General features: G+C 56.7%; 2 protein-coding genes across 29 annotated transcripts; one reads left to right on the forward strand and one right to left on the reverse strand.

Annotated features, from left to right (window-relative positions):
• Positions 1 to 115: 115 nt before the first annotated feature.
• LOC145515690 (inactive serine/threonine-protein kinase TEX14-like) lies at positions 116 to 7,022 on the forward strand. 19 transcript variants are annotated; one of them, XM_081516791.1, is made up of 16 exons: positions 116 to 603; positions 855 to 1,063; positions 2,919 to 3,033; positions 3,413 to 3,578; positions 3,663 to 3,808; positions 3,890 to 3,950; positions 4,031 to 4,155; positions 4,278 to 4,370; positions 4,748 to 5,086; positions 5,166 to 5,323; positions 5,401 to 5,594; positions 5,679 to 5,693; positions 6,012 to 6,167; positions 6,346 to 6,584; positions 6,689 to 6,738; positions 6,829 to 7,022. In XM_081516791.1, the coding sequence occupies exons 2-15, from the start codon at positions 931 to 933 to the stop codon at positions 6,705 to 6,707; spliced, it is 1,959 nt and encodes a 652-aa protein (XP_081372917.1). In that variant the 5' UTR covers positions 116 to 603; positions 855 to 930; the 3' UTR covers positions 6,708 to 6,738; positions 6,829 to 7,022. The 19 variants fall into 19 exon arrangements, 11 of the variants coding, with proteins under 11 accessions (XP_081372917.1, XP_081372916.1, XP_081372926.1 ...); XM_081516790.1 differs by having other exon boundaries at positions 116 to 566; XM_081516800.1 differs by having other exon boundaries at positions 116 to 566; positions 3,413 to 3,555.
• A 57-nt stretch (positions 7,023 to 7,079) lies between these two features.
• On the reverse strand, positions 7,080 to 20,340 carry ARHGAP33 (Rho GTPase activating protein 33). 10 transcript variants are annotated; one of them, XM_081516683.1, is made up of 23 exons: positions 20,180 to 20,340; positions 18,165 to 18,262; positions 18,002 to 18,086; positions 17,566 to 17,646; positions 17,319 to 17,456; positions 16,815 to 16,907; positions 16,137 to 16,259; positions 15,971 to 16,048; positions 15,819 to 15,885; positions 15,677 to 15,736; positions 15,433 to 15,585; positions 15,249 to 15,351; positions 13,961 to 14,105; positions 13,801 to 13,883; positions 13,615 to 13,722; positions 11,682 to 11,827; positions 10,895 to 11,048; positions 10,664 to 10,809; positions 10,509 to 10,583; positions 8,821 to 9,495; positions 8,339 to 8,730; positions 8,062 to 8,254; positions 7,080 to 7,197 (listed from the first exon to the last, which is right to left on the reverse strand). In XM_081516683.1, the coding sequence occupies exons 1-23, from the start codon at positions 20,183 to 20,185 to the stop codon at positions 7,121 to 7,123; spliced, it is 3,279 nt and encodes a 1,092-aa protein (XP_081372809.1). In that variant the 5' UTR covers positions 20,186 to 20,340; the 3' UTR covers positions 7,080 to 7,120. The 10 variants fall into 10 exon arrangements, with proteins under 10 accessions (XP_081372809.1, XP_081372808.1, XP_081372806.1 ...); XM_081516682.1 differs by having other exon boundaries at positions 8,062 to 8,257; XM_081516680.1 differs by having other exon boundaries at positions 7,080 to 7,517; positions 8,062 to 8,257.
• Between the last annotated feature and the right edge of the window lie 3,778 nt (positions 20,341 to 24,118).

A 24,118-nucleotide genomic window follows, 5' to 3' on the forward strand; every position in this document is an offset into this window, starting at 1 on the left:
CTAGCTCTCAGGGGCCGGAGGCTACTGCGCAAGCGCAAAGATGACTGGCGATCACAGATGCGCATGCGCCTGGAATTGCCGCCTAGACCTCCGGAACTTCAGCGTGGGGTCACGTGGCAGTCACATGGTGATCACTTTCCGAGCCCAACGGTAGGTGCAAAGCTGCAGGGACTGGGCCCGCAGCTGGCCACCAGGCCCCTCCCCCAGCCCACAGAGCCCCGCCCCCATTCTCCCTTCCCACCCCTCCTGTGCCCGCAGACCCCACCCCTTTCTCAGCATCGGTCTCAGTTCTGCACATCTTTCCCCCAGCCCACAGATACCATTTTCAGACTACTTCTTTCTTCCGTCCCTTCTCCTAATCCATAGACCCCATCCTAGTACACAAACACTTCCCTAAAGCTCAGTCTATGCCCCCAGCCCTCAGACTCTTTCCCAGGCCGCAGACCCCAGCCACTGCCCTCCTGCCCTTCCTCAAGGCCCTTTCCCAGCCTGCAGACCTTCCTCAGGCTGACCTCCTTCCTTGGACACTCCCATCTCACAGCCTGTAGACTGCACCTCCTTCTCAGGTCTTAACCCTCAGAGCCCTCTTCCTCCAGCCCCTAGGTAGTCTTCAGACTCTCTTCCCAAGCCCCATAGCCTTTACTACCCCTCTGCCACAGAGAGCAGATTTCCTTGGCTTCTTTTCATTCCCAGACTCCCTTGGACCCCTGACCTTCTGGTCTGAAGCTCTCCCAGGTCCCACCCTATTTCTCATTCAGATGCCTCTCTCCAAATCACACCCCTCCCAAATCGCCTTTCTTTCTCAGACTGCCCCCCAAGACTCACAACCAGCTCTGTCTTTATTGCCCCCAAAGGTCTAGTCCTTCATGTCCTTCTGCCCTCATGAGACCTGCTCACTGATCCCTGGCCAGGAGCTGACGGAGTCCACAGATGCCCTCACTGCGTTCTCGATTCCCCGTGGAGCTGGGCTCTGTTTCGGATACAGAAAGCCAGGTGGGCCGTCTGCATCGCCTGGCTGTGGCTGGGGGCCCAAGCTGGGGCCTCACCCGACTCCTGCGGAGAGGTGAGTTTGGCTGCTGAAACTGCCTGGGGGAACGAGATCAAGGAGCAGAAAGGAGGATGCGACTTCACTTGATGAGTTAACAATTGTGTATCAGGCACCTGTCATGTGCCAAGGCGCTGTTGTTTGTGATGAAGACTTAGGGCTGAAAATGATCCTCCAGATCATTGTGAATTAAATCTATAATGAAAATTTAAGAGAATGATGAGAATGAGGGAGACACCCTGCAAGGATGGCCTTTCGAATGGGTTGATACGTGGGTCCCACAGCATAAGAGCCAGTCATGGAAACAGCTGGGGAACAAGCACTTCAGAGGGTATAGCCAGTGCAAAGGCCCTAAAATCAAAACAAACTGGGTACACAGTATTGTAGAGCAATTATTCTACAATTAAAAATAAATGTTAAAAGCAAAAAAACTCCCACAAACCCCAAAACTGTGGATATGTAAGTAGCAGCAGGGAGCAAAAGAACTCAGGGAGGCAGCAACTACAGACAGGAACAGGCCTTAAGAGTAGTGTGAATTTTGTTGGAATTTGTTCTGCGTATAATTGGAAACCCCTGGAGTTGTAGGCAGGAAATTAACATGATCAAACTTACAGTTTCTGTTGTTCACTGATTTTTGTAAGTTGATTGTGTATCCAGCCACTTTCTGAACTTGCTTAATAGTTGTAAGTGTGTGTTGATTCTTTTACTTTATTGTCATCCGCAGACAGTGACAGTTTGGTTTCAGCTATTCAGTATTTAAAACTACAGTCTCTTTTTTCTGTCATAAGGTGTTGGCCAGAACTCCTAAACCTTGTTATCAATGGACATCTCTTTTCTTATTCTTATTATTAAAGAGAAGAGTCTTATGTTTCTGTATTAGGTACTTTGCTTGCTCTTGGGTTTTGGTTTGTAATTTTTATCAAGTAAGAAACTTTCCATCTATTCTTAGTTTTCTGAGGTATATTTTTTTTCCTTAATCATAAGTAGGCATTGAACTTTTTTTTGTTGTTTTTTGGCATTTAATTTTACCAAGTGCTTTTTCTGCATCTACTGATACAGTTAAATGTGATTTTTATTTTTTAATTTGTGAATGTGTTTTTTTACATTGATAGATTTTCTTTTGTTGATTCATCCTTGCTTTCTGGGAGTAAATCGATTGGGTTACCCCTTTTACTTTATTTAAGGGCTTTGCATGTATGATCATAAATTGAATTGATGTGTGACTTCATTTCTGGTTCTGGAAACTCTCATCTGGTTTTGGAGTTAAGGTCATATTTTGCCTCATAAAAATGAGCCTTGCCCTCTTGCCCTGGGTACCTTTGTACGATTTTTAAAATTTACTTATTTGTGGCTGTGCTGGGTCTTCACTGATGTGCAGGCTTTTTCTCTAGTTGTGCTCCACAGGCTTTTCATTGCGGTGGCTTATCTTATTGTGGAGCATGGACTCTAGGCGGTGGGTCTCAGTAGTTGAGGCTCCCAGGTTCTAGAGCACTGGCTCAGTAGTTGTGGTGCATGGGATCTTTCCAGACCAGGGATTGAACCTGTGTCTCCTGCATTGGCAGGCAGTCTTTACTGAGCTACCAGGGAAACCCCCTTTTGTGTGATTTTGACACCTCTGGGATAGGGGGGTGGATGTTGGCAGGGCAGGTAGACGTCACCTTGTTCCAGTTCTGTGGAGTGTGTTGAGATGGATTCTGAGGCAGAGTCCCCAGCGGCTGGAAGGTGGTGGTCCCAGGACATAGAGATGGAATCTGGAGTCAAGGTCACCCAGTCAGGGAGGGATTGTGGGGGCTGGGAATTGGGAAAGGTGTTGCCAGGACCTCTGCCCCTGGAGTAAGGGGCAGGGATAGTCCTAAGCTTCGCTGCCCCTCAGTTGTCCAGGTAGACGGTGAGAACTCGGCTGGGCAGACAGCACTCTTCCTCTCGGCGCTGCTGGGCCACAGCTCAGCCGTGCAGCTCCTGCTGGCCTCTGGTGCCAACCCCAACCAGTGAGTGGACACGTGGCGATGCCCCCATACTCCCAGTGCCTCGAGTCTGAGCCCTAGAGAGCCTGAGAGCCAAGGCTGTCTTCCCCAGAGACCTGTCTCCCTCAGACCCCCTCCCATCCCTGGTGACCCATCTTGTTCTCCCAGTTAACCCCTTCTTGTCCTCCAGTAACTATTCTCATCTTCCTGGTGCCTCCTTGCTCACCGCCATCCTCTCACCCTCTCAAGGACTCTGCTGTGTCCCCAAGTGAGCCCCCCATCCTGATGCCCTCCTCCCACGAGCATAGTGACCCCTGTATCCCTCCATGCTCCCCTCCTGCCACCTCCTGTCCCTGTTCTGTCCCTTTTCTAACCCATTCCTGTCCTCACTGTTCTGCTGCAGCCGCTGCCTGGATGGCAGCACGCCCGTGCACGCGGGTGCCTTCTCGGGCCGTAGGCTGGTGCTCCTACACCTGCTGCAGGCGGGTGGCGACCTGCGTCTGCGTGACCAGCAGGGGCGCAGCCCTCGGGACTGGGCAGCACAAGGTAGTGCCAAGCAGAGCTGGGAGGTGAGCCATGACCAGGGTGGGCTGAGGGCCTCAGGGCCAGGCCCCCCACCCTGCCTCACCCCACATGCTCCCCACCCCGTCCAGATGCTGGAACTGTTACAGCTGTGCCGGGCCCACATGTCAGCCCTGGTGCACGGCAGTGAGTTGGCGTCCGCTGCCTCCCTGGGCCAGTGGCAGGCCAGCTCTGGACACAGCCTGTGTGGTGGTCTGCGGCTGGTGCAGGCAGACAGGTAACGGTGCACGTCCTGAGGCCTGCCCACCCACCACGTCTGGCTAGCCTGGACTCACTCTCAGATGGCCCTTTACCTCAGGGCATGGAGGCCGGAGCAGACCAGGAGACCCTCCCATGTCCCTGCCTTAGGATTTGGCCAGGTAAGCGGGAGATGTCGGAGGGAGTGGGGACCACGGCATCTGTCGTCTTCCTGCCTCATGGTCCCGCTCCCCACCCCCAGCTGAGCAGCCTGTGGCCACTGGGGCTGGTAACAGGCGTACCCCTGGTGGACCCCAAGGAGCTGCTGCCAGCGCAGGGCGAGCCCGACCGCACCTACAGGAGCAGCTCCCACACCCTCATGGCCAAGTGAGAGAGCCCCTCCCACACCCTGCCTGGTGTCCAGCAGAGCTGGGGAGAGTCCGGCGTCCTACCTCACTGGGAAACCCCTTGTCTCAGACCCGCGCTCTCTCCCCTCCCCCTTCCTCCAGCCTCCTGTGGAGGGGCCACCCTGTGACTGTGCGGCAGTTGAAGGTGCCAGGAGCCCAGGCTGATGTGCTGTTGGCTGACCTTCAACACTGCAGGTGGGTGCCCCCAGCTGGCCTCCCAGGCCTGCAGTCTCCTGCCCGCCCTCCTGACTCGAGTGTTCTGGAAACAGACGACCAGGGAACGTGGTGGTGGCTGTGGTTACAGCCTTCACCCCTGGGCCAGCACTTGGCACGGAGCCCTCCTACTGGAGTGACCCACCTTGCCACAGGAAAGTGGGCGCTCAGTTCTGTAGGCCTCGGAGAGGAGTGGGTGTTGGGAGGGTACCACGGACACTGGTGCTGGCCCCACCGCTGCCAGGCTGTGTGACCCGGGGTCACCGTTTCTCCTCTGTCCGGTGGCTGAGGCAGATGGTCAGCTCCCGGCCGGGCGGGCTGGGGCCTCCTCATGAGTGGCCTGCTCTCCTCCTGCCCAGCACCCTGCACCACCCCAGCCTGCTGCTGCTGATGGCACTGAGCCCCTCGGAGGACCTGTCGGGGCTGTGCCTTCTCTTCGAACCCGTGTGGCTGGGCTCCCTACATGTGGTGCTACACCCCCGGGGCCCACGAGAAGGGGGACCCCCCAGCCCTGTGCCAGGCCTGTTGCCGGGCCACCTGCTGCTGCAGGTGCTGGAGGCCCTGCTGTTCCTGCAGGCCCGCCGGCGTGCTCACGGTGGCCTCAGCTCCCATGCTGTGCAGCTGGTGCGGCCAGGCCTGGCCAAGGTGGGCAGCCTGGAGCACGGGCGCCCGCTGCACCAATGCTGGCTGCAGCCCAGGTGAGTGCCTGCCTCTCTGTCCTGCCCCCGTGGCCCTGTCCAGCAGCCGCTGACTCACCAGGTCCCTTGGCCTCCACAGGCCGTGGCAGGGCTACCCCTGGGGAGGCCCAGGCCCAGGGCTGCCCCCGCCTCCTGAACTGTACCCATGGCTGCCGCTGGAACTCATCCGCGGTGACACGCCTGCGGCCACCTCAGACCTCTACAGCTTCTGCATCCTAGCCCAAGAGGTCTTCACGGGTCAGTGAGTAACCCTGCTCCTAGCCCCACTGAGACCCCCCACCTCTGTTGGGTCCCCCAATCATGCTTCCTCACAGGAGAGCTGCCCTGGGCTGGAAGAAAAGGGCTTGAGGTGAAGGCTAAACTGGAGGCGGGTGAGAGCCCGGCCCTGGACCCCCTGGTGCCAGCCCCCTACCAGGCCCTGGTTCGGGCTGGGCTGGGCTTAGGGCCTGCTGACCGCTGTGGCAGCCTGCAGAATACACGATACCTGCTGCGGGAGGCCATGGCTCAGGTACAGAACAGGTGGGCAGGGGAGGGTGGTAGCCATGGAACCGCAGGCAGGGCCTGTGTCCCACACCCAGCCTCCTCTCCACAGGACTCTGCCTCTGAGGTGAGCTCCCCAAGGGACTGGACCCCACAGTGCCCTCCACCCCAGGGTTCTCTACCAGGTTAGAGGGCACAGAGGGGATGGGAGCAGGTGCTGAACAAAGCCCAGCTGTGCCCCCGCCCCATTTCCAGCTAGCTGGTCTGCAACCCCAGAGACACTGTACTGTGAGGTGGCTCCTAGAGCGAAGACTGCACCCGGGCCTGTGCCCCCTATGATGTCCCTAGGCCCCTCCCCATCCTAGGTAGGAGCCAGGACAGGCACGTGGAGGACCCAGGGAGCTGTGGGCCACCCACGCCAGCTCTCTGCCGTCGCTCTCTGCAGGTCATGGGCCACAGCAGAGTCCAGAGGGGTGCCACCTGGGACTCGGGCAGCAGCTTGACTCTAGGCAGCAGCCCGAGTCCCCGCCCTGGCTTCTGCCCAGGGCACAGCCCCACAGCCAGGGTCAGCCTGGACCGCAGCCTGGAGCCCAGATCAACAGTATGGATACCCCGAGTCCTGCGCCATCATCCATTTGTTCACCCATGACCCTTCCCCCCAGTTGTCACCAACCCCAATTTCCCTGGCTGCCTGTCCTCTGACCAGGGCACCCCGGGGATCCCCACTGTTCCTCTCGCTGACCGGTGACCCCCCGCCCGACCAACCCTGCTTCCCCCAGGGCCCTGCCCTGCACGCCAGCCTTCAGGACTCAGCCTCCCTGCTGGGGACTCAGAGCTCTGAGGAGCGGTTTGAGAGGAAGTTCTCAGCCAAGATCCAAGCCCTGCGGGGGCTGCGGCGGCACACACACAGGGCTGCCCTGCTGGACCCCCAGCCCTGTGAGCCCACCCCCTGCCTGCTGACCCACAGGGAGGCTTCCCACGCCCTGGAGGCTGCTGGCAGGGAAGGCCACGAGGGCAGGTGAAGCAGAGGGCCCTGAGCCCAGGCCCTGCCCCAGCCTGCCCTCCCAGGGCCCTCCTGAGCTCCGTGGCCACTGGTGGCAGCTCTAGTCTTCACTCCTGCAGGTACCCAGCCCTGAGCTGATCAGAGGAAGTCGCTTCTCCAGCCTGCAGAAGTGAGAAGTGGGGTGCTGGTGGGAGGGCCCCGGGTCCCTTCCTCCTCCCCAAGGTCAACCTCAGCCCACCCCTACTCCACCCTCTCCCAGGATGGATCTGCTGGAGGAGATCATAGCAGAGCTGCAAGGTGGATGCCAACTTGAAGACGGGCCCAGGCTCAATCCCGCTCCTGACACACATTGTTAGGGCGCCCATGGCCCCTTCTCTGAAGGTCGCCCCTCAGAGCCTCCCAGGAGTGACTCCCCCACTTAGCACCTGCTGAAATGATAAAATGAAAAAGCAACCCACCTGTCACTTCCTCTTTATTCACTGAGCCTGGCCCCAGGATGACACCAGCAGCCACATTTTCACCATTTTTATTCATTAATTTTGTCAGATGGTTTAGTGGGGTGTGTCGGGGGAGATGGCAGGAGCAGTCCCCCACCCCCTGTGCACAGGACAGGACATGCTGGGGACCCCTGGAGGGAAAGGGAGGGTAAGGAGTCAGCCTAACCCTCTCAGATTTGTGCGAGAGGCCCCAGGATGGAGGGTGGCGGAGGGGGGGACGGGCACGCCCATCAGCCCAGGGTAGGTAGGCTGTGATAACGGGTTAGGGACCCACATCGAAGGCAAGTTACAAAGTTAGAAACCTGGGGTAGGGGTCAGAAGCTCAGGAAAATACAAAACAAGGGATTAGGTTGGACCAAGATCAGTGAGAGGGGAAGAGAAAGAAGGAAGGTCCCTCCCAGCTCCGGCTCAGCAGTAGCTTCGGGTCTGGCTCTCAGGGTGGAAGGACCAGCTGGGAGTAGGGTAGGCAGGTGGGGGACCAGCCCCCTCCCTCCCTTGCCCCCCATTCCTGTACAGGGACCCTCGGTGGTGCTCGCCCCGCCTCCCATAGGCTGGTGGGGCTGCCCTGTAGGGAAGAGGGTCTGGAGGGCCCCAGGGCCCAGGCACCCTGTGAGGGGTGTGGTGGCCCCAGGGGGCCCGCTGCTTTTGGGGGAGGCGGGGGGCTGGGGGGCCAGGATCAGAGCGGCTGCGGGGGTGGGCAGGAGGGGAAGAGGAGCTGGAAGAAGCAGGTGAGGGGCCCCTGGGCCCCAGGGCTAGGTTGACATAGAGGGGTTCAGGTCGGGTGGGGCGCCGGGCTGAGTGCTGGGGGGCTGAGTAGCCAAAGTGGTCGTGGGGAAAACAGGAGGAGGGTGGTGGGTAACTGAGCAGGAAGTCTGGGGACCTGTGGAGTGGTGGGGATTGGCCAAGCATGCCGTACGAGGCATTGAGCCTGTCTGGGGGCATGGAGCGCAAGGGACTCCAGGACCGAGTGGGGCCAGAGTAGGGGGATCCCTCACCCGCCTCAATCTCATAGTACAGGTTCTCTCCTCTGTCCAGTGGTGCAGGGGGAAGCAGGGGGCTCCTCCAGACTGGGGCCGGGGAGCTGGGCTGGAAGGATGGGGAGCCGAGAGGGTACAAGCCTGGTTTGGGGACCCCGAGGAAGGGTGGCAGGCACTCCCGGGGGGCTGAGAAGAAGCCAGGGGTGGGAACCTGCTGAGGAACAAAACACAGGAACTGGGCTGCCATCTCTGGTGCAGCCCTGCACCCCCCACCCATCCTGAGCTGGGCACTGACCTGGGCAGGGCCTCGGGGTGCCCTCCTTGAGGTCCCTGTGGGCCGCTGGCTCCTCACCAGGCTCCCATCACTTTGTTGCCTTGGTAAGGAGGGTGGGGGTCCCGGAGCCCAGCCACCTGGGTGGGCTAGGGGGTGGGGGGGTGGCCCACTCCCTGAGGTCCCTGGGGGCTCACCACCCACCTCCAGGGACAGTGAACGGTGGAAAGGGGACTGAGGAGCAGATGGGGTGCTCCCCTGCTCCTGCTGGCTCTGTCTCTGGGCCACCTGCTGAGCCCGCTCAGCCAGGGCCAGGGCCATGAGGCGTGCTGGATTTTTGGGAGGTGGGGGTGGAGCCCCCCCTGGGCGCAGGAGGGACAGGGGTGGGGGCAGCAGCGGTGAATCCATACCAGCACCTAGGAGAGGAACGGGAAGAGGAGTCAGCCGTTGGGCACAGCCTTGGGGTTGTGAGGGGGCTGGGCTGGGCTGCACAGGACAGGACACACCATGCTGGCCTTGGGTTCCCCGGGGACCAGGCAATGCCAGCTTGCTGCAGATCTCTTGTTGGCAGGTGTCACTCAGCTGGGCCTCAGCTCCACGCAGCAGCAAGGGGATGAGGTGGGGGCGCAGGCCCGGGTTGGGGCTGAGGGCTGGTGTTGGGGTGGCAGAGGCAGGTGTTCCTGCAGCCCCCAGCAGCTCCAGGACAGCAGGTGGCACCGACACAGACAGGGGCTCCGAGATGTCCAGGGCAGCGGGTGAGGCAGGGCTGGTGGGGCCCCGCGGCGAGAGGGCCTGGGGGGTCGCCCTGGGTGGAAAGGCAGAGGCGGGGGCTGGGGGGGCCGGGCTGGCAGGAGGTGCCGGGTCCCCGGGGGTGGGGCTGCTGCAGCGAAAGGTAAGGGGATCAAAGTCAAGCCCCCGGAGCCCCTCCAGGCAGCGGGGTGGGCTAAAGTCCAGCTCGTCACCATCGTCTAGCCAGGCTGAGGTTCGGTGTGAAAGGGAGCCAGAGAGTGCCCCCAGCCCAGCTGTGGAGGACTCGGAGGAAGAGGAGGAGGACGACTCGGAGGAGGACTCAGTGGACTCAGATGACGACAGACTCTCGCAGGAGCCAGCGGGTGCGGGGCCCACGGGAAAAGCGTCACTGCTGGAGTGGGGTCGCCGTAGCCTGTGCAGCCGCTGGAGGCCTGGAAGGGCAGTGTGGGGGAGGAGGGGTTAGGGCTCAGGGGTCAGAACTACCTACCCAGATACATCAGTGAGAACAGGACACACCCCCCCAGTAAGTTGGGGAAAAAACACACAGACACGTCCCTGCCTAGGGTCACAATGGCTGGGTATCCAGGGAGAGCTGTGCAGACTCACAGGTGATAGAGGACATCAGTGCCAAGTCCATGAAGAGAATCGTTTCAGAAGCAAGAACAAAGTCTGACAACCCCACTGGCTACAAGCTCGAGACCGACAGGATCTCATACCTGGTGGCTGGGAGGACAGCCTGGGGCGACCACATCTGGGAAATACTTGGGCCTCGTCTAGTACAGCTGGATATGGGCGTATTGTACAGTGTGCTCCTCCACTCCTGGGCGTGCTTGTCAGAGCCCCTAGATCCATCAGGGGGGCATGGGCAAGTATCCCCTCCACTCGACAATGGACAGTGATGGAGAGGAAGGAGCCTAAGCTACACCAGTTGTGCGGACGGCAGCCTGTGATGTAGTGGTGAGTGAGGACACACACAGCATGATACCCCTTTTTAATGATACCCTTTAATCAAAGTTTCAAAACAACTAGCAGTATGTTGCTGATCCCTACACCTGTACGTGACAAAACTGTAAAAGAAAAGAGATAAGGACTGTCAGAGGATGCCTGAGGTGGGGTGGCATCAGGTGGGATGGGGAGGAGTTCGCAGGTACTGTGGTGGGAGGCCTTTAGTTCTGGCCAGTGGGTTCATGGGTGTTCATGATACTATTTAATTTTTTTCAAAAGGGATGAACAAAAGACTAGAAGGACCCTGAGTGGGCCAATGACCACAGTGCATCGTGAACCAAGAGTGAAGCTTTATCAAACTTACTGTACGTAAGGTCCAGATTAAAACAAAAAACCCCAAGACCCCCAAGTCTAAGAACACCATGTGGAGGCCAGCTTAGAGCGCCAGTCCCTCCCAGCTCCACCTGGGCACAGGCAGGGGTCGTCACCCCGTGCTCACCAGCCCCACTGGCCTGCGATGACAGAGACTCCTCACTCTTGGCAGACCTCAGTGTGACAGTGTCAGGTCGGCAGCCTGCAGGGAGAGGACGAAGGGTCACGGGGGGCACTCCAGGGTGCCTCTCCAGCCACCATGCCCACTGCCCGGCCTCTGACCTGCAGGCTGCGGTCGGGCCCGGGTGCCCCCTAGCCAGGGCAGAGGCTTCTTTCGGGGGATGCTGGGGCCCCGGCCCAGTGCAAAGAAGGTCTTCCAGCTGCTACCCCCAGGCTTCCGCTGTTTCTCGCCTCTCTCCCCTTTCCTCCTGGAGTTTGGGTCAAGACACAGGAGGCCAGCTGAGGAGCTGGGTTCCCCCGGGCCAGTCCCTCCTTTCTGGGCATCCTACTCACCTTTCCACAGGTGAAGTTGGGGCCTTGGAAGTTGTGGGCTTGGTGGGTGTCCCCAGCCGACCCTGGGTCCGAGCCTGGGCTTCCTCTAGCGTCAGCAGGCGAGTGGAGGGGCCGCTGCCCGCAAGGGACTTGGGCCTGGGGAGGAGGCAGCGGCCTGGGGAGTCGGGAGAGGGGGCATCCGTCAGCCCTGGGGCTGCTGAAGGCCACAGGCAAAGCCAAGCGCTACAGCCCAAGCCCCGGCCCCGCAGCGTGCCCACCCGGGCTTGCAAGGCAGGGGACCAGGACAGATCAGGCGGGAATGGGTGGGCAGCAGGCAGGTGAGGAGGAGGAGTGAGGCAGAACGAGCTGATGAGGAGGCAGCTCCCAGCAGCCAGCGAGGACAGCGGCTCTGGCTTCAGTTACCTCGGGCCAGAGGGCCCTCCGACGTGCTGAGTCCTGACTGGGCTGGGGTCCGGGGCAGGGCAGGGAGTCTGGGTGGGGCCAGGGCAGGGTCAAGTCTGGGGACCTCCCACCTCCTCCCAGGTGGACCCATGGCCCCAAGTGCCCCCAGGAGCTACAAGGGGTGAAGGAAGAACGATGTCCGGGCCAAGAAGTGGGGATCCTGAGCGTAGGAGCTGAAATGAGAAGGGGGGGGAGGGGAGGGAGAGGCCGGGGCGGGGTCCTCAAGGAGCCAGAAGGGAGGTCCAGCTTCAGTGGGATAGGGATGGGGCTGGGTGCCCACCTGCCCTCCCACTGCAGCCCTGACGATGGGGGGCGGTAGTCAGGACAAGGAATAGGATGGGCATACCTGCAGGGTCAAGGCCAGCAGATGTGAAGGTGTCGCTGAACAGGACATCCACGTGGGTGAGAAGGAATTCCACCACCACCGACTGTACCCGCACCTCCCGGAAGGCTGCTGCCCCCCCTAGCCCCACTGACTCCAGCTCCATGGACCTGAATGGGAGGAGGGGGAGGGTGGCCGGGTGCCTGGAGCCCCAGCTGGTGGGTTCTGGCTGCGGGGCGGGGGTAGGGGCGCGCCATGGAAGCAGTGACTGTCATTCAATGTCTCTGACCTTATCAAACGGATCACATCTAGAACTAGATTCTCAGCCTTTCCCCAGAACCCGCTCCCTTCCTGCCTATCCCATCTCAGTCAATACCTTGGTATTGCCCTTGACCCCTCTTTCCCTAGCACCCACATCCAATTGCAGGAAACCCTGTGGGCTCCACCCACAAACTCTATGCAGAATCTGAACTCAGGCTCCCCATGCCCCTACTCTGGCCCTGCCTCCATCCTCTCCCTCCTGGACTAACACACAGCCTCCTCCCTGTTCTCCCTGCTCCCCACCAAACCCCTACAGTCTACTCCCCACTCAGCCAGAGGGAGCCTGTGAACCCCTAAGTCACAGATCAGGGCCCTCCTGGCTCAGAGCCCTCCTCTGGCTGCATGTCATTCCTGGTAAAAGCCAGATCCTCACCATGACCCACAACTTGTAAGTCACTCTTCCCTGTCTGTTCCTGCATCACCTTTCTGACCTTACCATCTCCTCCCCCTCAACCGTGCACTCTCTCACTCAGCTCCAGTGACACTGGCCTCCAAAACACTGGGCCCTGGCCCAGCCCCAGGACCTTTGCACTTGCTATTCCCTCTGCTTGGTTTGCTCCTTCTCAGCTACACAGGTCCCTCTCTTACCTTCTGCAGCTGTTAATTCAAATGTTACCTTCTCAACAGAGTCTTCCCCACCTATTTTATTTAAAGTTGTAAACCTATATATTCCAGATCTGTCTTTATTTTTGCTCATAGTTCTTACACCTACCACATACTAGCTAGTTTATTTATTTATCTGATTCCCAAGAAGAACTGAACTCCTCCAGGACAGAGAACTTGCCTGTCTCAGTCACCATCAAATCCTTTTCGGCTTACCCTGCTGCTGGCCAAGGAGGACTTCTGCCTGAAGCCTTCCCTGCCACTCTTATCTAAAAATTTCAAGTGCCATGACTGACCAGACCTCCTTCCCTACTCTGTAATCTTTCTCCTCGGCTCTCATCACTGTCACACGGTGCTCTTTTTTTTTTTGGTAATGTCCACTGTCATCTCCCGCATGAGATTGTGAGCTCAGAGCGTAGGTTCCTGCTCACCACTGTGTCCCCAGTGCTGAGAACAGGGGCTGGCATATGGGCACCCAACACTTAAGAAATATGTGTTGAGGGACTTCCCTGGTGGTAGTGGATAGGAGTCTGCCTACCAGACCTACCCCCAGGGGACGTGGGTTCAGTCCCTGGTCTGGGAGGATCCCACATGACTTGGGGCAACTAAAGCTCGTGTGCCACAATTACTGAGCCCATGCGCTCTAGGGCTGGTGAGCCACAGCTAATGAGACCCTGTGCCGCAACTACTGAATCCTGGGTTCCCTGGAGCCCACATGCCGCAACTACTGAAGCCCATGCACCTAGAGCCTGTGCTCTGCAACAACAGACGCCACCACGATGAGAAGCCTGTGCACTGCAAGGAGTAGCTCCTGCTCACTGCAACTAGAGAAAACCTCCAACGCAGCAACAAAGACCCAGCACAACCATAAATAAATAACAAGAAAAGAAATAATGTGTTGGGTGAAATGATCAAAAGAGCCAAAGCTGGATGGGTTCCTGGGGTGAGGTTGGGGGGGTGGCGGGGAGATTCCAGGCCCAGCCTGTGGGTTGGTAGGGAGCTGGGGGAGCAGGCTGATGAGCTGCCAGCTTACCGTAGCAGGTTAGGTGCCCAAACAATGGCCAGGTTGCGGGCGTGCATGCTGGTGTTGGCACTGTGTCTCGCCATGCGGGCCAAGTGCCTCAGCAGGTACTCCAGGGTCCTGGGGGTGGGAGTGGACACCTGAGCCTCACCTCCCTTGGGAGTCCACCACCATCCTTCCCTGCCCCTCCTGGTTTACCGGTAGTGCGGCGGGGGCAACTGCTGGATGACGTCGTGAACCCTCACCAGGCGCTCCTCCTCCCCTGGCACCGACATGGCCTCCTGAGACAGTGCACAGTGTGAGGGGCACTGGGCTGCCGCCTCCCAGCCCCTCCTACCTCGCAGTCACCCTCACTCACGCTGAACTTCCCGTAAAGCTGGTAAGTGAGTAAAGGGTTGGGCAGCTCTCGGAAGTAGAGCTTGCAGAGGGAGGACACGCTGTGGATATCCTGCAGGAAGGCGGGGCCAGACAGTTCAGGGATCCTCTCACTGTCGAACTCATGCCTGAGGCCACCACGTCGAGAAGAAGATACAGGTCAGAGCTGGCCCACCGGGCCGGGTCCTGCCCCCACACCCAAAGTGCCCACAGGTAGATGCAACCCTCTTCCTGTGCTGGGTTTTCAGAGGCAGTACCTTACTGAGCCCCCTTCCCCCCAACAACCCTGCATGCCAAAGACAAGGGCGCCCCATTTACACAGGAGGACACTGAGGCTCTGGTGGGAGACACACTGCTTGTAGCTACCCAAGCCTATCTGCCTCCAGAGTATGACTGGGCTCCATCCACAAAGCTGTGCCATTTTCCTGGCTCCAAGAGGCACTGGAAAATGCAGTTGAAATCCTAGTGGCTTCTGCTTACAGCCTGGCGGTGTCTCACCCTCTCAGGTGAAAAAGCTCTATACATGGGACCTCGGCATCAGGTTCTATGCTCTCGCCTGGAACCTGGGCCTCAGTGCTTCCCGCTTCTTCGACTGTTATGCCTGCTGCCTCTCTTAGGCCCACAATCCTTCCTGTGGTTCCTCTCTTACTCCCAGTAAAAACCAAGAGTCTAACAGTCATCAGAAAGGCCCCGTGAGCCTGCTCCGCCCCTAGTCACTTCTCAGCCATCATCTCCTGCTACCTTCTCCTCTCACTGGCTATTCTCTCCATGGTGGACAACCACAGTGCTCGCTCCCCCACCTCCTCCACAGCGAGCTGTCTCCCAGGAGGCCTTCTCCACCAACCTTGATTCCTTATTATGATCTCCCTCACCCCGTCTTTTATTTTCTCCAGGCCACTTGTCACCTATTGTCAACTCTCCCCTTTCCTCTCTGCCTCTCTCTCCAGCATGTGGACCCCATGAGGGCAGGAGTCTCCAGTTGTCTTGTTCACCATGGTGTCCCTAGAGCTTAATGCTTGGCATGTGGCAGGTGCTCATGAAGGTTGACCCCTCCCCTTTGAATGCTCATTCTACTCTCACCTTTCAGACCTCAGCTGAGGCATCACCTCCTCAAAGAAGGCCTCCCTGTGCCCCCCACCCTTGATCCAACCTTGCCTTTGTCCTCCTAACTCCCAATAACTCTGTGTCCCCAGCACGTGGCACAGGGACTGGATTAGAGATGACACTCAAGAAATGTGTGTGGAGGGAAGGGGTTGGTGGAGGGTCCTCACCGTAGCCTCTGGATGTTGGATGACACCCCCGAGAGCCGATAGATTCCATCCACCACCCCGTGGGCCTCAATAAACTCAGAGCAGCAGCGCAGCACCTGGGGCACTGGGAGAAAGTGGGGGTTCGGGTCTGGGTGGGTCACAGCCTGGGGGGGAGGAAGGGCAGGGGAGGTGGACCGGGCCTCACCGTCCTGGCCTGAGTTGCTGAGGTGTTCTCCCAGGTCACAGCCAAACACCCTCTGCCGCAGAATGCCCCGCTGCCGCAGACGCTGCCGGGAAGGGCGGGAGCGCATGAAGGTGCGGAGGAGGCCAGCCAGCTTCCCCCGCGGCCGGGGCACCGCTGTGGAGATAAAGGCAGGTCACACAGGGTCGCATGGGGAGAAGGGGCAGGGTCTGGCCCCTAGTAATTAAACAGGTAATGTTTGCATCACCTGAGGTCAGAGAGGCGACACCCTGGGGAGCCATGACACCACATGGGGGACCATCGGCATCTGCAGGGTGAACAATGGTGGAAAGGATGGAGGGCAGGGAAAGGATGCAGGAGGGCCTCCCCACTCTGCTCAGGACACTCACCCCCCTTTAGTCCTGGACCCGGCCGCTCCGTGAATAGTTCCACACACTCGCTGGGGAAGAAACCGACCTGAGGAGGGTTTGGGGTCAGTGACGGGGCCACCTGAGCTGGCGCGGTGCCCCGGCCCCACCTGTCCAGCTCGAGCCAGGCTCACCTGGAAGCCCCGCTTGCCCCGCCACCAGCTCCGATCCTCTGTGGGCGGCATGTCGATCACGGAGACAATGTCTCCCACCTGGGAGTGGGTGGGCATGAGGAGGCAGGGTCAGAAGGCACAGATGAAGTGGGGAGCCTAGCTGGAGTCTGCTCCCCCACAGCCTTACCTCAAAGGACAGCTCATCAGGTGCCTGGGCCGTGTACCGCTTTACCACATGGGCAGCGGCCACCGCGGGGATATTGAGTGAGGCCTCCTCACTGAGGAGCAGTCGCCGGCCGTGGTTGTCCAGCTGAGATGGAGGGGGATGTGGTAGGGAGAGGCCAGAAGAAGGCAACAGTAAAGACTGAGAAGTTTCCACCACTGGAGGCCACGCCCTGTCCCTCACCTGGGTGCCCCCGTCACTCAGAGCTATTGGTAAAACACCTACACTCTTGCCCCTTCCAAAGCAAGTTCCTTCCATGTCCCAGGATGCCCCTGCGCGAAACCATCCTGATTCACTCTTGCACCCACATCCTCTGCAGCAAACACTGCATATCTGCTATCCGAAAACCTGCACTCTTAGCCTGGCGTTCTGCGAGCTACAGCCAAACCTATTTCTAGCCCGTATACCAATATACCTTGAAATTCTCACATCCCCACAGCCCAACACCTGCACACACACACACACACACACACCCACTTGCGTTCTCTCTCACAGGCAAGCGCCCACACAGATACTGAAATACCAGTGCCTCCTCCACTCCAGCTCTTTTCTTTCCTATGCCCACACACCCTCCCAGGCTGCTTCTTGCTCCTCAGACATCCCTCCCTCACCCTCAGCTCCAAGCCCCCTGCCCGGGCCCACCTCCATCCAGGTAAGCACCGGCCCACAGTTGAGGTTACTGTCCACCAGCCCTGACAGGGTTTCCAGGTACTGCAGCAGCAGCGGCACCAGCATCTGGGGCAGGTTGTCAGAGTAGGGTTTGTGAGAAGACCCCACCCAACAAAGCCCACCGCCCTCCTGTACTGCCCTGGCTCGCCTCTGGCGGGGCTGAAATTCAACGTGAACACATGGGTGCCGCTCCGCTGTGAAGTACTGAAATACTTCAGTTGATAAATAGGTTGGGCCAAGGCCCTGTGTGCCCCCAGCAGTCTGGCCATTCTGACCGTCCCCTGGAACCCCCTGAAACTCCTCATGATCCTAAAAACTAAAGGCAGTCACCCTGCTGCAGTTCTGAGGCCCCCAACTGGTTGGAACTCAGGACATACCAGTGTTTAATATTTATCTATTTCCCCTGCTTTGATGGTTTCACCCATCACTGGTGAGGACACACCTTGGCTGAGGCAGGGGCTGAGACAAGTAGTTTACCTGGGCAGCCCTGGTGCCCTCTGGGGGTGGAGGAAGCTCTGGGAGGCAGGAAAACCTCCGGTCAAATATGCATCGGTGGAGGTGGGCATCCAAGGAACGGAAGTCATCATAACTGCGGAGAACTGGCCAGGAACGGCCCTGTGGGAGTGCAAAGGACAGGAGGGTACAGCGGCTTCATTATACTGAGCTGAGGACCACAGCAGTCAGTTCACCGGGCCAGAGGAGAGGCAGGGGTGGCTGGCCGCACCTGACAGGTCACCTGCACCCCGAACACCAGTTCATTCTCTCCAGAGACATTCGGACCTTCACGCTCTGGAGACAGCAGGAGCTGCAGAGGGAAACAAAAGGCCCAGGTGAGGATCTCACTTTTGTCCCTGTCCTGACCTCTCCAGATCGGCACTATCAAGGGATGGGACCGTGTCTGCCTCCTGGTTCTCCCCACAGTCAAGGCCTGGTGATGGCTCACTCAGAGTCCAAGGTCCTGGCACAAAGTTCACACCTAACACAAAGTCACTGCTGAATGAATAAAGGAACAAATGAATGAAGGAACAAGTCTCCCCTCTGCCCTGCAGCTCCTGCCACCGAGCAGTCACTCCTAGGGAGAGGTTTCAGGGGTAAAGTGGCTGATACTGCTTCAGGGTTGGGTGGGATCCCACCTACCCACCTGGGTACAGCTCCCATACCTGAATGTGGCCGAAGTCAACGTTCTCGTAGTGGAAATGGGCACAGTCTGCCAGCCGGGGAAAGGGACCTCGAGGAGCCGAGAGCCTGGGGGACAGACGATAGATCACCAGCAGCCCTATGCCTGGCTCCCCTCCTAGGTGGAGCCTCTCCCTCACCTCTCACCTCTTCCCAGGCTTCCCCTTCACACTGGGTCCCCCAGTGGGGGGCAGGGGCTGCACCGAGCCCTCCCCTGGGCCATCCAGGCTGTCAGTGCTGCGAGCCTGTAGAGCAGAAAGAAGAATCAGAGGCCCCCAGAGATGGGAGCAGAGAGACAATGGGAGCATTGTTATCTGGCAGCCTGGGCCTGCAGGCCCAAATTGCTCCACACACTGTCCTGAGCATGGAGTAGAGGGGTAGGTCAGGGGGAGGAGAAGGCTGGGCTCAGGGTAGGTCTGCTTCTTCATGTGTGGTCTGGAGCGGGGGACTGGAAGAGCAGGGGCCATGGGTGTGTCAGGGAAAGAGCATGCTGGTATTATCTATCCCTGTTTAAAAGCCTCCTGTAGCCTCAGGAGAGAAGGCGTTGTGCCCTTCCACGCCTTTCATCTGGACAATCACAGCTCCCATCTTATCAATCTCCCTGCTTCCACCTCTCCCTTCCTGCCAGCTTCTTCACAGCAAGAATCATTATCACTTTCACAAAACACAAATCTGCCTCTGTCTCTCCCCAGGTCAGGGATCTTCAATGCCTCCCTGTTGTCTTTAAGATAAAGTCTAAATACTTGGTCTCTGCTTACCTCTCCAGCCTCATCTCTTCCCACTGCCTCTACTCTCAGAGCTAGAGCTCTCAGACTTCTAAGAGTCCAACAAAAGAATCATCTTCTCATTTCCTTCTAGGCCTTTGCAAAGGCTGTTCCCGCTGCATGGAACACTCACCCCCATCTTTTACCCATGCTTTCACTTAGCCCTCAGATCTGACTCTCATGGTAGCCTCCCCCATCCCAGGCTTGATGATGTTGCCTTAACTTCCCTCATTACAGCCTTGTGCACTCTGAGATGTCCCCATCTGGTGACAAGTCCATCTCCCCCACTGGACTGAGGCTCAGTCTCTATTCCCCCAGCATTGCCCTGCACAGAGCTAGTTAGAGAATTGAAGCTCCTCACAAGTAGTGTTGTGCCTGATTCCTCTCTGGGTCCCAATGCCCAGTGCCAGCTCAGTCACCCAGCAGGGGCTGGGTAAAATCTGATGAATAAATTAACCATCTGCCAGATGAGAATTTCCCAGAATGGGCCCTAGCCTCTCCCTCCTTCATCCTCCTACAACCCCGATTTCATCCTTTGAGTCTCACCCTTGGGTTGGTCCCCCTCCAGCCCATGAAGCTACCCAAGGCAGGATGGGTTCTGACTTTCTCCGTGCCTGAGCAAAGGGGCTACACAGAGGTCTCAATGAATGCTAAGTGAGGGAATGAGGGAATGAATGGATGAATGAACAGGAGCAGCATGGTGGGAGAGGGAGACGATGGGGGAGGGCGGATGAGGACAAGAAGATGGAGAGGACTCAATGATCACATGGGGGGGTACAATGCACGCTGGGGATTGAGGTGGAGTAAGGAGGAGGGGAGCAGTTGGAGAGGCTGAACTAAAGGTTCAGGCTGATGCGGGGAGTGGGTAAGGGAGGGTTGGTTGAGAAGGACTGGGATGGGATGAGAGAGAAGGAGAAGAAAAGGGTCAGGCTGAGGATGGAGCCGGGTGGGGGTGGGGCTCAAGAATGAGAAAGGGGCTGATGGTAGGAGGAGGAGGGGTCTAGGCCACGGAGAGGAGGAGGATGGGATGACGATGCTGAGGATGGCTCTGGGCCAGGGGCTAGTGGAGGACTCGGAGACCCTCAGAAGGCCCCCGCGGGGGCCACTTAGAGGATGCGGGGTCCTTCCCTGGACCAGCCCTTTTTCCTCCCAAGTCTGGGTCTTCGGCCACTGTCACCCCCACACAGGGCGTGGAACGGGGATGCGCGCTGAGGGGGCGGGGCCGGGATAAGGGCTCGAGCCCAAGACCAGGCCCGGGTACCAGAGGGACCGCGATGAGGGGTGAGGGGCGGCGCGGGCCGCGGACTCGGGCGGGGCCAGGGGCGGGGCGCGTGGGGCGTGGCCGCGCGCGGACAGACTGACTTCGCCGATGGACGGACGGCCGCGTAGGCGCCTCACCACCATAGTCGCGTAGCCTCCTCAGGCGCCAGCCGCGCTGGACCCCTCGCTCGTCGTCCTCGTCGCCGATGCCGCCGCCATGGCGACACAAAGGGGAGGGCGCGAGCCGCGCGCGGGCGGCTGCAGGCCCCGCCTCTAACGGCTGCCCGTGGCTCTGGCGCGCGCGCTCCACGGGGGCGGGAGCAATGAGGGACGCGGCGCAGATTCTCGTTGGCTCCACGTTTAGCCTTAGGACGACGCCCCGCCCAACTGGAGGCTAATCATTGGCTTCAGCTTGGGTCCTATTTCTGGCTGGATCTCTTCGGTCCCGCCCCGCGAAGTTTGACAGCGCCACGCCCATGCCTGCGTTTCATTGGCTGTCATTCCCCTCCTGAGACACACCCCCAGGTTCTTTATGCTTTGCTTCTAACATTTCCAACACTAAGCAGTGGACCCTTCCCTTAGTCCACCGTCAGTGATGGCTCTTCTGACACTCTTAACTGGCTTCTCCCATGGCTGCAAGCTTTTCTCCACTCCCTAAACAGCTCTTCAAAGTCCCGATCCCCACTTTGTCAGTCCCGACTCAGCCCCTACCCCTGCCCTTGGAATACTAAGAACATTGGCCCATGGATGTTTTTCACTGGCTCAGATGACTCGCATAAACTTAATTCTAATTGTTCCTGTTGACTGAAGCTCAGAAAACACTCTGTAACAATGCCCTTTCCAAGAGAACTTGCCATTGGTCATGCCCTCAACAAGGTCCTCGAAGGTACATCCTTGATCCACCCATTCATTCATTCAAAAACTCTGATCACTTATTTTGTGGATCTATCAGTAACCAAAACGGGGGAAATATACTCTGCCCATATGGAGCTCAAAAGCTAGTGGGGAAAGAGTTGGCAAAATAAATATTTTAAAATATGGATAAAAGTTAAGCAGAGATTGGGGAAAGGGAGTGTGATGGAGGAGTCAATTTACAGCTCAATTTATTGAACTTGTTGACCTCACTTCCATCACAGGGATTTCCCACATGAAGTACCCTCTGCCCGGAATATTCTTTGCGCCCCCACCCCCTCATTAAAACACAACTGCAAATTCTTTCACACTCCTCTCGTGAGAGAGTAGAGTCTGCCTTCCCTCCCTCTTGAATCTGGGCAAGACCGTGACAACTTCAACCAATAGAGAATAGGAATGAATAGGAATTGACACTATGTGATTTCCAAGGCTAGGTAGTAAAAGGTAATGCAGTTTCCTCTTTGTCCGCTGGAATGGCTAGCTCTGGAGCCTTGATGCACCGTGTAGAAGTGCAGTTCTGCTGAGGCAGTTCATGCTTTGAGGAAGCCTAAGCCACAGACTCTGCAGGTGCAGAATCTGCCTGCAATGCAAGAGCCACAGGAGACAGGGGTTTGATCCCTGAGTTGGGAAGATCCCCTGGAGTAGGAAACAGCAACCCAGTCCAATACTCTTGCCTGGGAAATCTCATGGACAGAGGAGTCTGGCAGGCTACAGTCCATAGGGTCACAAAGAGTCGGGACACAATTGAGCACATGAACACAAACAAACCAAAAAAAGCCACATGGAGAGACACTACAGTCCAGCTTGGAGTTGTCAGAGCCCTGATGCCGAACTTAGGAGCGAAGAGGCTCCAGAGATTCCACTCCCAGTGTCAAGCCACCTTTGTCTTCCCAGCTGAACCCCTAGACATCATGGAGCAGAAACGATCTGTCCCCAGCTCCGTCCTGTCCAAATTTTTGACTCACAGAATCTATGAGCATAATCAAATCATTGTTTTATACCACTAAGTTTTGGGGGTAGCTTGTAATCTAGAAATAGTCATTAGGATGGCCCTTTGTTAATTATTAATTCCTACCTATCTCAACTCCTCAGGAATACTTCTAGGTCCCACTCACCCCACATACACCAACTAAATCAGATTCTGCTGCTATAAACATCTTTTTTTTCTCCTTATACCTAAACAGCTATTTCCTTCTTTTTATGTTATTTAAATGTATGGTTTGTTCAAAAAGACTGAAAACAAATATTTACCATGTCTATAACATACAAAAGCTACTTCTTACAGAAATCTATCCTATCCTCTTTTTTGTAAATACAAGTATCAACATAATCCTGATCGCATATTTAACCTTATTATAAAAATTGTCTAACATACAGCAAAGCTGAACAATTTTACACCCATATAACCACCCCAGATCCTACCATTAACATTTTACTATATTTGTTTTATCTCACATCTACCTATTACTCTATTCATCTGTTAATTTAACTTTGGATACATTTCAAAATAAGTTAAAGACATTGTATACTGTCCCCTAAATACTTCAGCATGCATATTTCACTAGAGTTCAATATTTATTTTTCTTTTCAGGTAATATATACCCAATGTAATTCACAATTTCACTGAATTTTAACAGGTGAATGTATGCATTTGTGCTAAATCGCTTCAATTGTATGCGACTCTTTGCAATCCCATGGACAGTAGCCTGCCAGGCTCCTCTCTGTCCACGAGATTCTCCAGGCAAGAATACTGGAGTGGGTTGCCATGCCCTCCTCCAGGGTATCATCCCAACCCACGGATCGAACTGGCATTTATGTCTCCTGCTTTGGCAGGTGAGTTCTTTATCACTAGCGCCACCTGGGAAGCCCCCAGCAAGTGCATATACCTTCATAATCCAAATCCTTACCCAGGATGGCAGCTGAACATTTTTATACAGCATCCCAGGACTCCCAAATGAGGTGGCGGGAGAGATAGGAGAAAACCAGAGGGCTTCCGTGGTGGCTCTGTGGTAAAGAATCCACCTGTCAATGAAGGAGACACGGGTTTGATCCCTGGTCCAAGATCCCACATGTTGTGCAGCAACTAAACCTGTGTACCAAAACTATTGAGCCTGTGTTCTAGAGCCGGGGAACCACAACTACTGAGCCCACGTGCTACAACTACAGAAGCCCCTGTGCCCTAGAGCTTGCGCTCAGCAACAAGAGAAGCCACCACAATGAGAAGACTGCACACCACAACTAGAGAGTGGCCCCTACTCGACACAAGTAGAGGAAAGCCTGCACAGCAATGAAGACCCAGCACAGCCATAAATAAGTAAATAAATAATTTTTTAATTATTTAAAAAACAGGTGGAAATTATATCTATTCTAATACAATTTAGAAAGTTAAAGTAAAATTGCTTCCTTTGCATTCTATTTGTGGAGGCAGTCACAAAGTTCTACCCAGTGTCAGGAAGGGCCATGGGCCCTATTTTTTTGATAGGAAATGTGCCAAAGAATTCTCAGACAAAACAATAGGTTTTTCAATAGTCCAGAGAGATGATGATAGTCTAGACTAGGGTGAAGGGATGGGTTAAATTCTGGAGAGTTTTTTTTTTAGTAAGTGATGTGACTCTTACAGTTTCTCATCACAGCTTTTATTTATTTAATTTTTTTGGTTGTGCTGGGTTTACTTTGCTGCACTCTGGCTTTCTCTAGTTATGGCGAGCAGGGGCTAGTCTTTGTTGCAGTACTCGGGCTTCTTTTTGCGGTGACTTCTCTTGTTGCAGAGCACAGGCTTTAAGCACACCGGCTGCAGTAGTTGCAGCAGACAGGCTCAGTAGTTGTGGCACAAAGGCTTAGTCGCTCTGCTGTCTGTGGAATCTTCCCCAACCAGGGATCAAATCCAAGTCCCCTGCATCTGCAGGTGGATTCCTATCCACTGTACCACCAAGGAAGTCCCTGGAGAGATTTTAAAGGTAGAGACGATATGACTTGCTGGTCAACTGATTGTGAGGAGAATCAACGACAGCTATGAGGCTTCTGACTTGAGCAGGTGGAAGGATGGAGCTGAGAGCCAGGGAGGAGCAGGTTTAGGGCAAGGATTAAGACCTATGGAGTTTGAGATATTTCTTAGAACTTTTTGTGTGGATGATGAGCAAGTCATGGGATATAGGAACCTGAGGT

The sequence above is a fragment of the Giraffa tippelskirchi genome, chromosome 7, assembly GCF_054371585.1.
Source record: "Giraffa tippelskirchi isolate mGirTip1 chromosome 7, T2T-mGirTip1v1.2.pri, whole genome shotgun sequence".
Lineage (NCBI taxonomy): Eukaryota > Metazoa > Chordata > Mammalia > Artiodactyla > Giraffidae > Giraffa > Giraffa tippelskirchi.